We start from the raw sequence: 11474 nt of genomic DNA, 5'->3' as shown, positions 1-11474 counted from the left end.
ATTTATACTATTTGTTTCTTCCTATGGGTTGTTTTTTTGTTTGTTTGTTTTGTTTTCATGTGGCATATAATGGCAAAAACAAAATCCCTAATAAATGCAAAGGAACAGACCTATTTGCTGAAATGGCAGACTTCCGAGACAATGTTTTGGGGCAGAACATGATACTGGCAACATATTCCATCTACTCAAAGTGCCTCTGCCCTTCACAACCACTATTTTCATACTTTTAAAAATAAATAAAATACTGGGTTCTGACCTCTTTGTAACACCTAGCACTGAAAATAATATTTTATGTTTCTCGTTGTTGATGCATGAGTTTGCTTGCAGAGCACAGCATTGTATTTAGCAGCAGGTATTAAATACATTATTTAGCATTAGCGGTATTAGCCTGGAGCATGAGGGCAGATTAGCAATTTGATGCATTAGTTCTTTGGGGTTACAATTAAGACTTGGATTCCTGATTATTGTTATCTAATGCCTGGCAATAACTGAAGTGTGATTTAACTCCTAATCCCATGTGAGTTCACCAACATTAATAACCCAGGACTAATTAATGGCAATTCTTTATTTGTAACTCTGTTTGAGAGTAGGTGGCTCACATCTTTAGATTATTATAGACCTCAAAGGTAACTATTTCAACTGATGACAGCCTTTTCTTAACAGGGGATTTGTCAGCCAAGCTTTCATGGGAAGCTCTGTGCTCAATCAATGGTTTCCTGGCCTCACAAAGCCTCTTAAGGGATTCTTCCATGCTTTATGCCCTTCTCCACTTTCATCTGTCTTTTAGAGGCAAAGTCTTCTGTCAGCTGGTTTGTCCTACACTCTTCCTCACCAGGACCCCACCAGTACCCCAGAAAAGACACGTCTGATGTGCCTCCCAGAACACAGATGAGTAGGGAACATATAAAATTTTCTAATCCTATAATTAATAGTGATTATTAGGTCTCCTATCAATCGAGCACCTGTAATTGAGCTCCAAAAGGCACCTCTAATAGTTCCCAATGTGTAGTGTTTTCAGATGGAGTTGATATAACCTAGATTCATGGTTTCAACCCTTTACAGGGAAGCAATAGAAGTCTGTCACTGGAAACAAAGACAATGTTCATGAAAATTACATACAGTGATGGGTCCAGTAGCATGGACTAGTGGCTAAAGTTCTCGCCTTGATCGCGCCGGGATCCCATATGGGTGCCGGTTCTAATCCTGGTAGCTCTACTTCTCATCCAGCTCCCTGCCTGTGGCCTGGGAGAGCAGTCGAGGATGGCCCAGAGCTTTGGACCCTCCATCCACGTGGGAGACCCAGAAGAGGTTCCTGGTTCCTGGCTTTGAATTGGCGCAGCACCAGCTGTTGCAGTCACTTGGGGAGTGAATCATCAGATAGAAGATCTTACTCTCTGTCTCTCCTCCTCTCTGTATGTCTGATTTTGTAATAAAAATGAATAAATCTTTAAAACAAAAAAGAAAATTACGAATGATGAAGAAACCATAAATGGACTTTAAACTATTCTGTGCTATAATAAGTTTATCTTAAAATTTTGTTTTTCAAAGAACTTTTTGAGGTTGCCATGTATTTCTAAAACCAACACAGCACATCTTGCCAAAGGCCTCCTAAGACAGCACCTCTTATCTCTGAAACACTCCTGGCTGGCACCTGCACAGTGTGTCTTCCCTTTTGCTGGGTCTGAATCAGGGGCAGATGGCTGAGCCTTCCTACTTCTCAACGCAGTTGTGGGTCTGGCCCCAGGTGGGGTGTGAGTCCTCATTCATGTCTTGACTTAGTTCCCCTTATGGGCAATCTGATTCACATTCCTGAGGCCCCACACTGTTAACTTTATGCTGTCCTGGACATGTTGAACATTGCTGTGTGTGGCAGTTGACAATTGGCTACCTAACAGGTTTGCTTTGATTTGTGAATGGAAATCTGTATCCACCCACTCGTACAGCATGCAGATGTACGCATTCGTAGTGATAATCAGACTCAGTCTGAGTCACACTCCCAAATCCCTTCTCATATATGCAACTCCCTTCCCATTGGGAAAAAAAAAAGTGCTTGGGCACATCTCAACACTCCTGTAGTTGAAGATGTCATCGTGTGGTCTTGTCTTGTCTACAAATACCCCTAAGCAAGTAATGACTTGATCTTGAAACAGCCAACACCATGTTCACACCCCTATCATCATCTCACTAGAAGAAAAAAATCCACAGACTGCTAATCTAATCCACCAAGTCATTCCTATCTTCGTAAGCTTGAAAGACGGCACAATGGTTAAATGCAGTTCAGATCCTTCTCAGGGGCTCATGGACAAATAACGACCATCTTCTCGCTCTCTCCCACTCAGATGCAAGGGATGAGATGTGTGGTATCTCTGCGATGAATTTCTTTTGGTTAAAACAAGGGTTGTCATGCCTACATGTCATGATGGGAATGTGTGGTGCCCAAACATAGAAGCAGCTTTCCCCAGAACCTGATGTCAAAGCAGTCTCGCATCACCTGGGAGGGAGCTAAGGAGAAAGAATGCAGGATGACCCAGGGTATTAGGGCAAAGCCACTGCCTGGGTCGGAGCAGAGGCAAGCAATGCCATACCTGCATTGTTTTCATCTTCTGGGAAGGATGATCACAGATCCTAAGATGCAAAATATGGCCAGTCCCCCTTACGTCCACGACATTTTGGTCCAAGAGCAGCCCTTTTAGAAGATGTGTGCCTAGTGCAAAGGCTGCCTGTCATTCTGCATGAGTTAGAGCTTTCAAACCATTCTGTTGACGGTGGGAAGTCCTGGTGGTGGGGTCTGCATCTGTCCCTACACCTAGGAGAAAGGTGGGAAGTGGAACAGGGTAACTGAGGGTCCCGCCTTACTCATCTAATCTCCTCTCTCTGTGTGTCTACACACACACACACACACACACACACACACACACACACACACACGGTCATAATTACTATAGGCACGCATACATATATGTACATGGTAACTGCAGTAACTACCTCACCTCCCACACAGGGGCTTCTCTCAATTCTTGGATCCCCTGTGTCACACACAGCAACTGGAAGAACACACAGGCCACCCAGCCAATTGTACACATTTCTCTTTTGATTTTTCCCATTAGAAAAAAAAAGGCCTTTGTGAAAAAATACATTGAATCAGGTAAATTTTTACTCAGATGTTCATGTGGCTGGGAGCAGATTGACAAGGAAAACAATCACAAAATAAATATTTTTGTTTTTGTTTTTTAAAAAAGGAACATCTTCTTATACATTGTCTCTCTATCTTGGTAGAGCTGCTTTCTTGAGCAGAGTAGGTGCTGCCGTGAAAGGAGCTCTGGATGGAGCAGGACGGGAACTCGGAATAAGCCAGAGCCCTGAAACTGGGGAGGCCCAGGGAGTGAGAGGGAGGAGGGAGGAGCAGTAAGGCTGCCCCCTTTGGTGTGGGCTCCCCTGATGGTTCCTAAGGAAGTGGCTTCAGGGAGCAGTCAGCAGGACACAGAGGAGGCAGCGTACAAAAAGTGAGAACCAGACAGGGATTCACTGAACAACAGCATTTTAAGAAATCTGGTTAAAAAGAATACAAAAGTGACTCCACGGAGGGAAGGAAGAACTCCCACGCTTCCCACACGTGTCCCCTCTCGCATTCGTGAACAACAAGAATCACTTCTCAGGACTTCTACTTGCAGTTCGGCTGGTTCTTTTTCGTGATCTCTTCCTTAGCTCTTCTCCTCCAATTGTATTCATTGTAGCAAGCACTTGACTTCACAGACCTGAGACTGCTGAGTCATGGCTTCCCTGTGCAAGTGTGTGTGAGCACACATGTATGCTGGCTGCCTTTTTCTCTCCTGCCTCTTCAGCCCAAGCCTGAGGGCAGAAAGTCTCACGGGAGCACCCTGTTGGCACGAAGGTGAGGGCTTGAATAAAAGCTGGACCCTGCATTCATGCATCTCATTTCTTCCAAGTGCTGGCATGGACCTCCCCCCATTAGCTACAGAGTTTGCCTGTCTCGTACTCCACGGGGTTTGGTAGCTTAGAATTGAAAGTCCTCAGAGAGGACTGGATCCTGCCCACCTCATTATTGGCCAACTTGAGCCGATGCCGAAGTAGGCAGGAGAAAAGATCGAGTCGAACTTTGCCTGGTGGGGAAAGTTGGTTCACTCTGTCCCGAAGCTCAATGAGCTGCAAAAGGGCAGAGTCCTGGGAACCTTGAGTGTAGGGATAGTCCAGCTGGAGAATTAAGTCCCGGATAGCATCCGGGTCAAAGGGTAGGCTATAGCCAAAGACCTGCAAGGTATTGATTTTCATGTAACCCAAGTTCTTGGAGGGATCACTCATCTCCAGGGGTTCATAGTAGATTGTCTCATTGGAGTTATCATCTAAGGACTTGATTCGGCTCCGTAGGTAAACATGGACTGTCTCAAAGAAGGTCTTCCACCTGTTCCCCAAGGTAATAGTCCAGTTTTGGCACTGGGCAGCTGCATCCACAGTAGTCCTTTCCCAGTCTGGGAAGTTGCCCTCGTTCACAGGCATGAACCAGCTCTCCGAGTGGCTTCCCCCAAAAGGGTTGACATAAATGGCCATGACAGGCTCCAGAGTGCTGTTCTTGGTGAGGCAGATCTGCAGAGACAAGGCCAACATGACATGGACCAGCCCAGGCTTGTACTTGTTGCTTTTCAGGGTGAGCAGCATACGCTTTCTCCAGGAAGGATCAAACCAGCTGCCCAGACGCATGTCGTTGCTGATAAAGATAGAGTGTACTTCAATACGGCTGTCCCGCTTCTGGAGCAGGTACTTCAGCTCCAGGTCTTGCAGGTCAGTCTCCAGGCCCAGGAAGTTCTCTAGGGACTCTGCCACCTCGGGCCGGCACAATCCCTGAGCCAGCACATAGCCTGGATTACAGCTCCCACAGCGTGTGCTGTTATCTGGAGCACAGTGGGCACACGCAGGCCCTTCACCCAAGGCACATGGGATGGGGCCCTGGCAGGAAGATTGGTCATACGGACAGGTGCAGCTGTGGCTCTGCTCCAGGAAGGTGCCAGGCAAGGTGCTTTCTCCACAGTAGAGGAGGGACTGGACTCGGTTCCACCAATAGGACAAGGACCTTGGGGAGAGGAGATAAAAATGATGCAACAGTCAGTGAAGGGGCTGCACTGCTTTTGACTACAGCATCCCAGCCTGGCGTGCTGGGTCAGGTACTAGCTGCTCTTTGCTTCCCAGATCCCTACTCTAGTACCTAGGAAAGCGCTGAAATTCAGCATTTCAAATAAATAATCTTGAAAAAAAAAAGCCAATGGAAGGACTGCACTGCCTTCCTCCCAGAAGTAGCAACACACTAATAGGGAGGGATGGTGGATGAAGAAGATGAAGAACTTTAATTTCTCTGGATAATGGAAACTGCTCCACTCTGGCCCGAGAACAGCCTGCAGCTTTGGGCCTGATGGATCGGCATTGGATATATTTGACATCAAGCCTGTCCCGCAAGCAGTTAGCACCCATCACACCTAAGCTCAACCTCACTCCTTTCTTCAAAGACTGACAAAGGATCTTCAACCGCTCTTATAGCAAACCTGTGTGCAGCCTTCTGTGTAAGACAACCCTCCAAATCTCCCTGCTTCTGCCAATTTTGTTCCCACTTCAGCATCTCTGTCCTATCTCTTCTCTCGAATCCTATCTCTCCTCAAAGCACACATTTTCTAAGGCAGATTCTCTTACAACTTTTAATCCTTAGCTTCCATCTTTGGCTAGGTATTCCCTGAAGTCGGCTTCTAAATACTCAGTCCTGCCCCCTTATCACACCAGCTTGCTTTTATTTAATCCATGTCAATTAGTTCCAGAAATGGCATTTATTCATTTACAGAGTGTTTCCTTGTGAATGCCACGAAAACAGACATCATACTATTGACCAGCATATTCCCAGAAATGAGCATTATTGCTGTTACAGGTAGGCATTTGATGAAGCAATGGATGGTGGAAAGTCCTTGTTGGCCTCGCCTCTCCAGGCAGGCTGCCTTTCTTAGTGAGAGGAGTCCCTGTGCGGGCAGCTTCCCAGCCTGGAGTTCTATCTCATGCTATGGACCCCAGCACATTTCCAGTATAATCCATACTTTCCATATCATCTGGCCATGACTTTCTTCTCCAGCTAAAGTTTCTTTTCTGGCCCAGGCCTCTAGGAAGTTGCCACTTGGATGTATGTAATCCAACTATGAATTCGAGTCTCTGCCACATAATTCTAATTTTCTGGATTTTGTGTTTCTGTTTGTTTGTTAGATTTTCCTGATTCAGTAATGCCCTTTACAGCAAAATAGAAATATAAGCCGAGTTCTTTGTAGTAAGTTGTTGAATAAATGAATGACAGAATGCCTAAATGATGGAGCCCACTGTTCCTAGGGCAGAGATGTCCATTTTCTTTCCCACTGCAGCTGAGAGCAATCAGCTGGTTGAAATAACCCATACGTGGATTTCTCATCATTTGTAATTGATGTATGATCTTAACTCACCTTTTCTGCCCTAGAAGACGTGAACAGGAAAATAGATAAGAACTGGGAGATATGACAATAACGTTTAATTTAATTTCATTTGGATTAAGTAAAATTAACTTTGCTTTCTTTTTCTCAGTCTCTCTTCAGACCAACTCACAATTGAGATTGACACACAGCAGTAGGTACAGATGATAATGGAGTCAAGACTGCATGCTTGTGATCATTCTGAATTTCCCAAGATTCCCCGGCTCACCTCTCCTTGGGCAGGCGAAAGCGGGGCTGCCGATGGCAGCGTTTGCAGAGGTTGAAGAGTCGGCGGACGATTCGGTGGGTCTTCTTGAACAGCATCTTCAAGCTTGTGCCCAACTGCTGGTAGCGATGCTGGAGGCTGGAGTCCATGGCCCAGAACTGGGAGATGGCTGTGGAGTTCAGGAAGCGGTCATCAGGCAGCCTTTTCAGCAGGGCCTGGAACTCTTCTGTGGGCAAGAACACAGGGGCTGAGCAGAAGGGCCGTGTGCAGACCCCTGAGGTTGAGGAGAAGGTGACTGTTTCAGACCTCGAGGTCCTTCCAAATCACTACAAGAGGAGAGAGAACTCACTTCTCATACCTGTTCTCCCGGGCTCCCTTTCATTAACAGCTTCATTGAGAAACCACCATGAAATGTGGCTTCAGGAATTTTTCACCAGCCTTACTGATCCCTATATATTCCTGGATGCCAAAGCAGATCGATTTCACCACCCAAGGGACCAGCAGTCTTTCTGTTGCCAAGGATCTCAGGATGCAAGTCTTTTCCCTTTTAGGCCCCTCATAAGGCATCCTCAACATTGCCTCAAGTCAATTTTGCATAATTCTATGGAACCCTGATGGATAAAGCAAGGGGCTTTTGAAGGTACAGCAAACACAGATGAGCCAAGATGAGCAGAGAGAAGATACGGGACCTACACCTAAAACCTCCTGAGAACCTGTTTTTGATCCCGAAGACCAGCCTTCTCCTCCCAGTCTTTTCCACTGACTCGCCAAGACTCTTTTCATTCTTAGGCACTTGGTCATTCCCTAGGACTAGCTTCTCCCCCAGCATCCTGCTTATACAATGTTTTCTGTACTCACGCTCAGATCACTGGTCCTCTGCTCTGCCTTTACTTGGGACCCGCAATCAAGTCTCCTCGTGAAGGTCTAGATAACTCCTGCTTTCTCATTAGCAGTAAACCCAATGGTAAAAGCCCAATGTCATGCCTCAGAACATCCCCACCACTGTTATCCCAAATCTTGGTGTGGAAGATTGGGACATGGTGTTCTCCTTAGCCACTGAATTCCTTGTCTACCTATGATTTAAAATGTCAATGCTTGGGATCTCAGCTCACCCTCATATCTCCTCATTGTGCATCGCCCCTAGGAAATTGGAGAATCATGCCTAGAACAGCACTCCCAATGAACACATGTGCCATTTATTTTATCATAGTTTAATAAAGCAGAAGAGAGAGCATTGAGGAAAACGGGATTAAACTCCCTTGTGCATTCCATGTAGGTTTTGTCATATTAACTTCAGGTTTCTTTTAAAGAAAGGAGGTAAATCAGATACACTTGAAGTTCCTAAACTTTCTCTCCCTCTTTGTTCAGTTGTGTGTACTCATCTAGGTGCTTCACTTATCATTGTTACATTTTTATGTCTTCTATAGATGCAGTAATGCATAACAATATTATCTATTACACAGCATGTTCACAAACATGCAAATAGTACTAAATTTATATTTAATAAAGTGTACTGCGGTATTATATAAAAACATCATATGAATACAAATATGTAAACAATAAATCATCTTTTTCCATTTTGTTTTGTTTTATTCAAAATTATGTTTTGGGCTAAATCTGTATAAGTGTCACTCATTTAATAGTGAAGTGTGTGAATACAACAGGCAGAGATCCTTAAACTTCTATTTTACCTGCCTTATTTCACGCGGTGTTTCCACATGATAACTCTCTAACAGAAAGAGAAACCTGGGCACTGAGAAGCTAAAAGCCAATCTAAGCCTATACAGATGCGTGGTGATAAGGCAAGGTGGCGATGCCAATTTTTCTGAATCTAGATCTCAAGGTTACACTGACATTGTTACCACAGCCACAAGCAATGCATAACGCTACCAGATGCCACTCAGAACTACTGGATGTGCTTCATATATTTGACAAATATTTAATACATATCTTTTGTACAAGATTTTTCCAAGGCCACTGTGGAGTCAGTGATAAGTAAAACAGATACGATGTATACCATGATATTAGCTTACCAAAAAAAAAAATTACTTATTTTTGTTTGAAGATATCTCATTCTTAACCACTACTTCACTCTTTAAATGCCCATAGCAGCGAGGGCTGGACCAATCCAATGCTAGGGGGCTACAGGTCTCCCAGTTGGGTGGCAAGAACTCACATTTGAGCCATCCATCACCTGCTGCTGCTCAGGGTCTTCATTACTAGGGAGCTGGAATCAGGAGATGGAGCCGGGACTTGAATCCAGGCACTTCATTGTGACATCTTAAATGCTGCACCAAATGCCTGTCCCATCTTAACTTATTAAAAGCTCAAAATACACCTCATTGGTACATATTATGTCCAATCGACTTGGGACCTAGGGTGGTGGCACAAACTGCCTGAGGTCACAGAGTCCAGGATCCCAAACCAAGAGTCTTTCATCCACCTGTCATTGACAGGAAGGAATTCTGGGTTATCCGTGCACTCACCAGATTCCTCAAACTGCCTGTTGTGAGTGGCCCAGGAGTCCTGGATCTGCAGCAGGCTGTCCTCCATGGCCTGGATGTCAGCGTCAGGACAGTTACATTCTGGGAAGGTGGAGCTGCACTTGCACCAGCAGTCATTCTCCTTGCACACCAGCTCTCCTTCAGAGCTGCACGTGATGTAGCTGAGTGCTGCGGCTACAAAGCGCTCACGCAGGTACTCGGGCAGTAGCACCTGCAGGCCTGAGGAAAGGATACATCAAGGAATCGCTGGGCAGAAGCAGTGGGGACTGTTTCCCACACAAAGCCTACAGGAACATGAGATTGGGTTTTGCTGACTCACACATCAGGACCCAAGAAGAGTTACCCCAGGGCCTGATTCTGCTGAGCTAGCAGGGAGAGAAGGCTCCATTGCACCAGTAACAGATGGGGGAGGATGTGCAAATGCAGATGAGGAACATCAAAGCCTAAGGCTTAGCAGAACCCCTCACATTAGCCAAATTGACAGCATGCATATCATAAGCACAGGCATATTGGCTGCCCATCAGCACTTCTAGGATGGAAATGGGAAGATGTTTCAGAGAAAAGAAGAATATGCAGCCCTCATTGGGAAAGAAGCAAGGCCTGGTGGGCTTCTTGCTACGCCTGTGACAGTCACCCAGATCAGCAGTAGGCATCCTGGGATATCACCAAATGCTGATCCTTCCTGGCTTCCCACTGCAGCCATGATCAAGGAGGTTGACTTGCTTAGGAAGTTATGGTCATACAGCGGTCAGCACTGTTCATACATGAGTACCCTGTGCATGCTTGCAAGGAACACTTATCTTCAGGGTCACGTTGCTATAGATACAGAAATCAAAGCCCAGGCCTTAGCACTAGAGGAGTCTGCTTGCTGTCAGGTCCTGTGTTTGTCAGTTCCAACTAAGTACCTCTGCCTGCCTACTCCATCTCCGTATGATTAAATATGTAAGATGATTTGCAAATAGGAGAGTGATCATCAATGCCCTAAGATTAATCTGGCTTGGGTTCATCTTTGTTTATTTTACCAATTAGTTTTCTATGACTAAGTATGTAGTTCACTAAATTGTTCCAAGGTTTGGTATTCTCACTCATCTGTGAGAGTCATGTTTACCAGTAGCAGAATACATTCTTAGTTGGCCTCAAGCCACACATAAGACAGGGTATAAAGGAAGATTAGACCTGCTTTTGGAATCACTTTGGACCAAGTCCAAGGTCAGAGCTGCAGGAAGTTCCCACAGCAGAGACACTGTAAGACCTTGGGCGGGGAGAGTAAGAGATCAGAGGACTCCTGCATGGAAGCAGATTCCTTTTCTCAAATGTCTGCTATTTCTTTACTTCCATACCTTTGACTTTGTCCCTGGCAGGGAATCATAGAAACTGGAGCATCCAAGCCTCAGTAGGCCTCGAAACATAGGGTAACATTGCTGGTAGCATTGGGTACCTGTTGCTCTTGTGTGAGGTAGACCTCTTATTCCAAGTTGTTCCTAGATTTTCCCTGTCATGGCACTTTGGCAGTCTTTTCCCTATAGCCCAGCCTTCAACATTCATGCTTTCCAAGTACCCTTCCTCCTCCTCATCAGAACATTTCCCCTTGTTGTAAAACAAGTGCTCCAATAAATGTGTGCAAGCATGATGGGCTATAAAATTAAATGACATAAACCATTCCAAGTGAACCACCAGACATTTTGAACTTCACTCATCATTAATTTCCAGACACAAACCCAGCCCATCCAGGGACAGAGCAAAAGCGAAATGCTAACCGCACTAGGTAGCCTTGAATAAAGGCTCCATTTGGCTCCATTTTATTATATATGTCTTGATCCCTAAAGCACTGTTGGTCGCATCTGGCTCAGGTTGCCTGGAATTTGTAATCGTAGATCCTGGGTGAGGGCTATTGATTTTGTAATGCTGACACAATGATATCCTAAACAGAGCCCAATTCAGTTAGGTTTTTAGAAAAATGAACTTTTCCCATAGAATCCATTTGCGTAACTCCACCCTAGGATGTGTGTGTGTGTGTGTGTGTGTGTGTGTGTGTGTGTGTGTGTGTGTGTGTGTTTGGAGGTGGGAGGGGTCTTTTGGGAGACATATAGTGCAAGACACACACTTGCCATTGTCCCCCAGCCTCCAAACCTATTGTGATTCCCTGTTCTTTTTTCCCCCAATTTTCTTGTTCTGTCTCATTCCTTACAAATTCTTCTCCAGGCATGTAGAATCCCCATGAAAGATTGTGTCTTAATAACAGAAAGGAAGGGCCTC

The 11474-nt window shown here is 45.3% G+C and overlaps 1 protein-coding gene across 1 annotated transcript in view; it reads right to left on the bottom strand.

The window, feature by feature from the left end:
- Positions 1-3144: 3144 nt before the first annotated feature.
- The window catches only part of BRINP2 (BMP/retinoic acid inducible neural specific 2), a 52099-nt gene continuing 43769 nt past the window's right edge, over positions 3145-11474 (bottom strand). Inside the window, exons 5-7 of the mRNA XM_040984226.1 lie at positions 9201-9437; positions 6718-6940; positions 3145-5086 (exon numbers count right to left, since the gene is read on the bottom strand). Of these exons, the coding sequence (XP_040840160.1) occupies positions 3970-5086; positions 6718-6940; positions 9201-9437 (1577 nt within the window). The 3' untranslated portion in view covers positions 3145-3969. The remainder of the gene's footprint in view (positions 5087-6717; positions 6941-9200; positions 9438-11474) is intronic.

The sequence above is a fragment of the Ochotona curzoniae genome, unplaced genomic scaffold (assembly GCF_017591425.1).
Source record: "Ochotona curzoniae isolate NIBS_2020 unplaced genomic scaffold, NIBS_Ocur_1.0 contig_4105, whole genome shotgun sequence".
NCBI classification, from domain to species: Eukaryota; Metazoa; Chordata; class Mammalia; order Lagomorpha; family Ochotonidae; genus Ochotona; species Ochotona curzoniae.
Note: the sequence above shows the minus strand (reverse complement) of the source record. Positions and strands in the feature narration are given on the sequence as shown.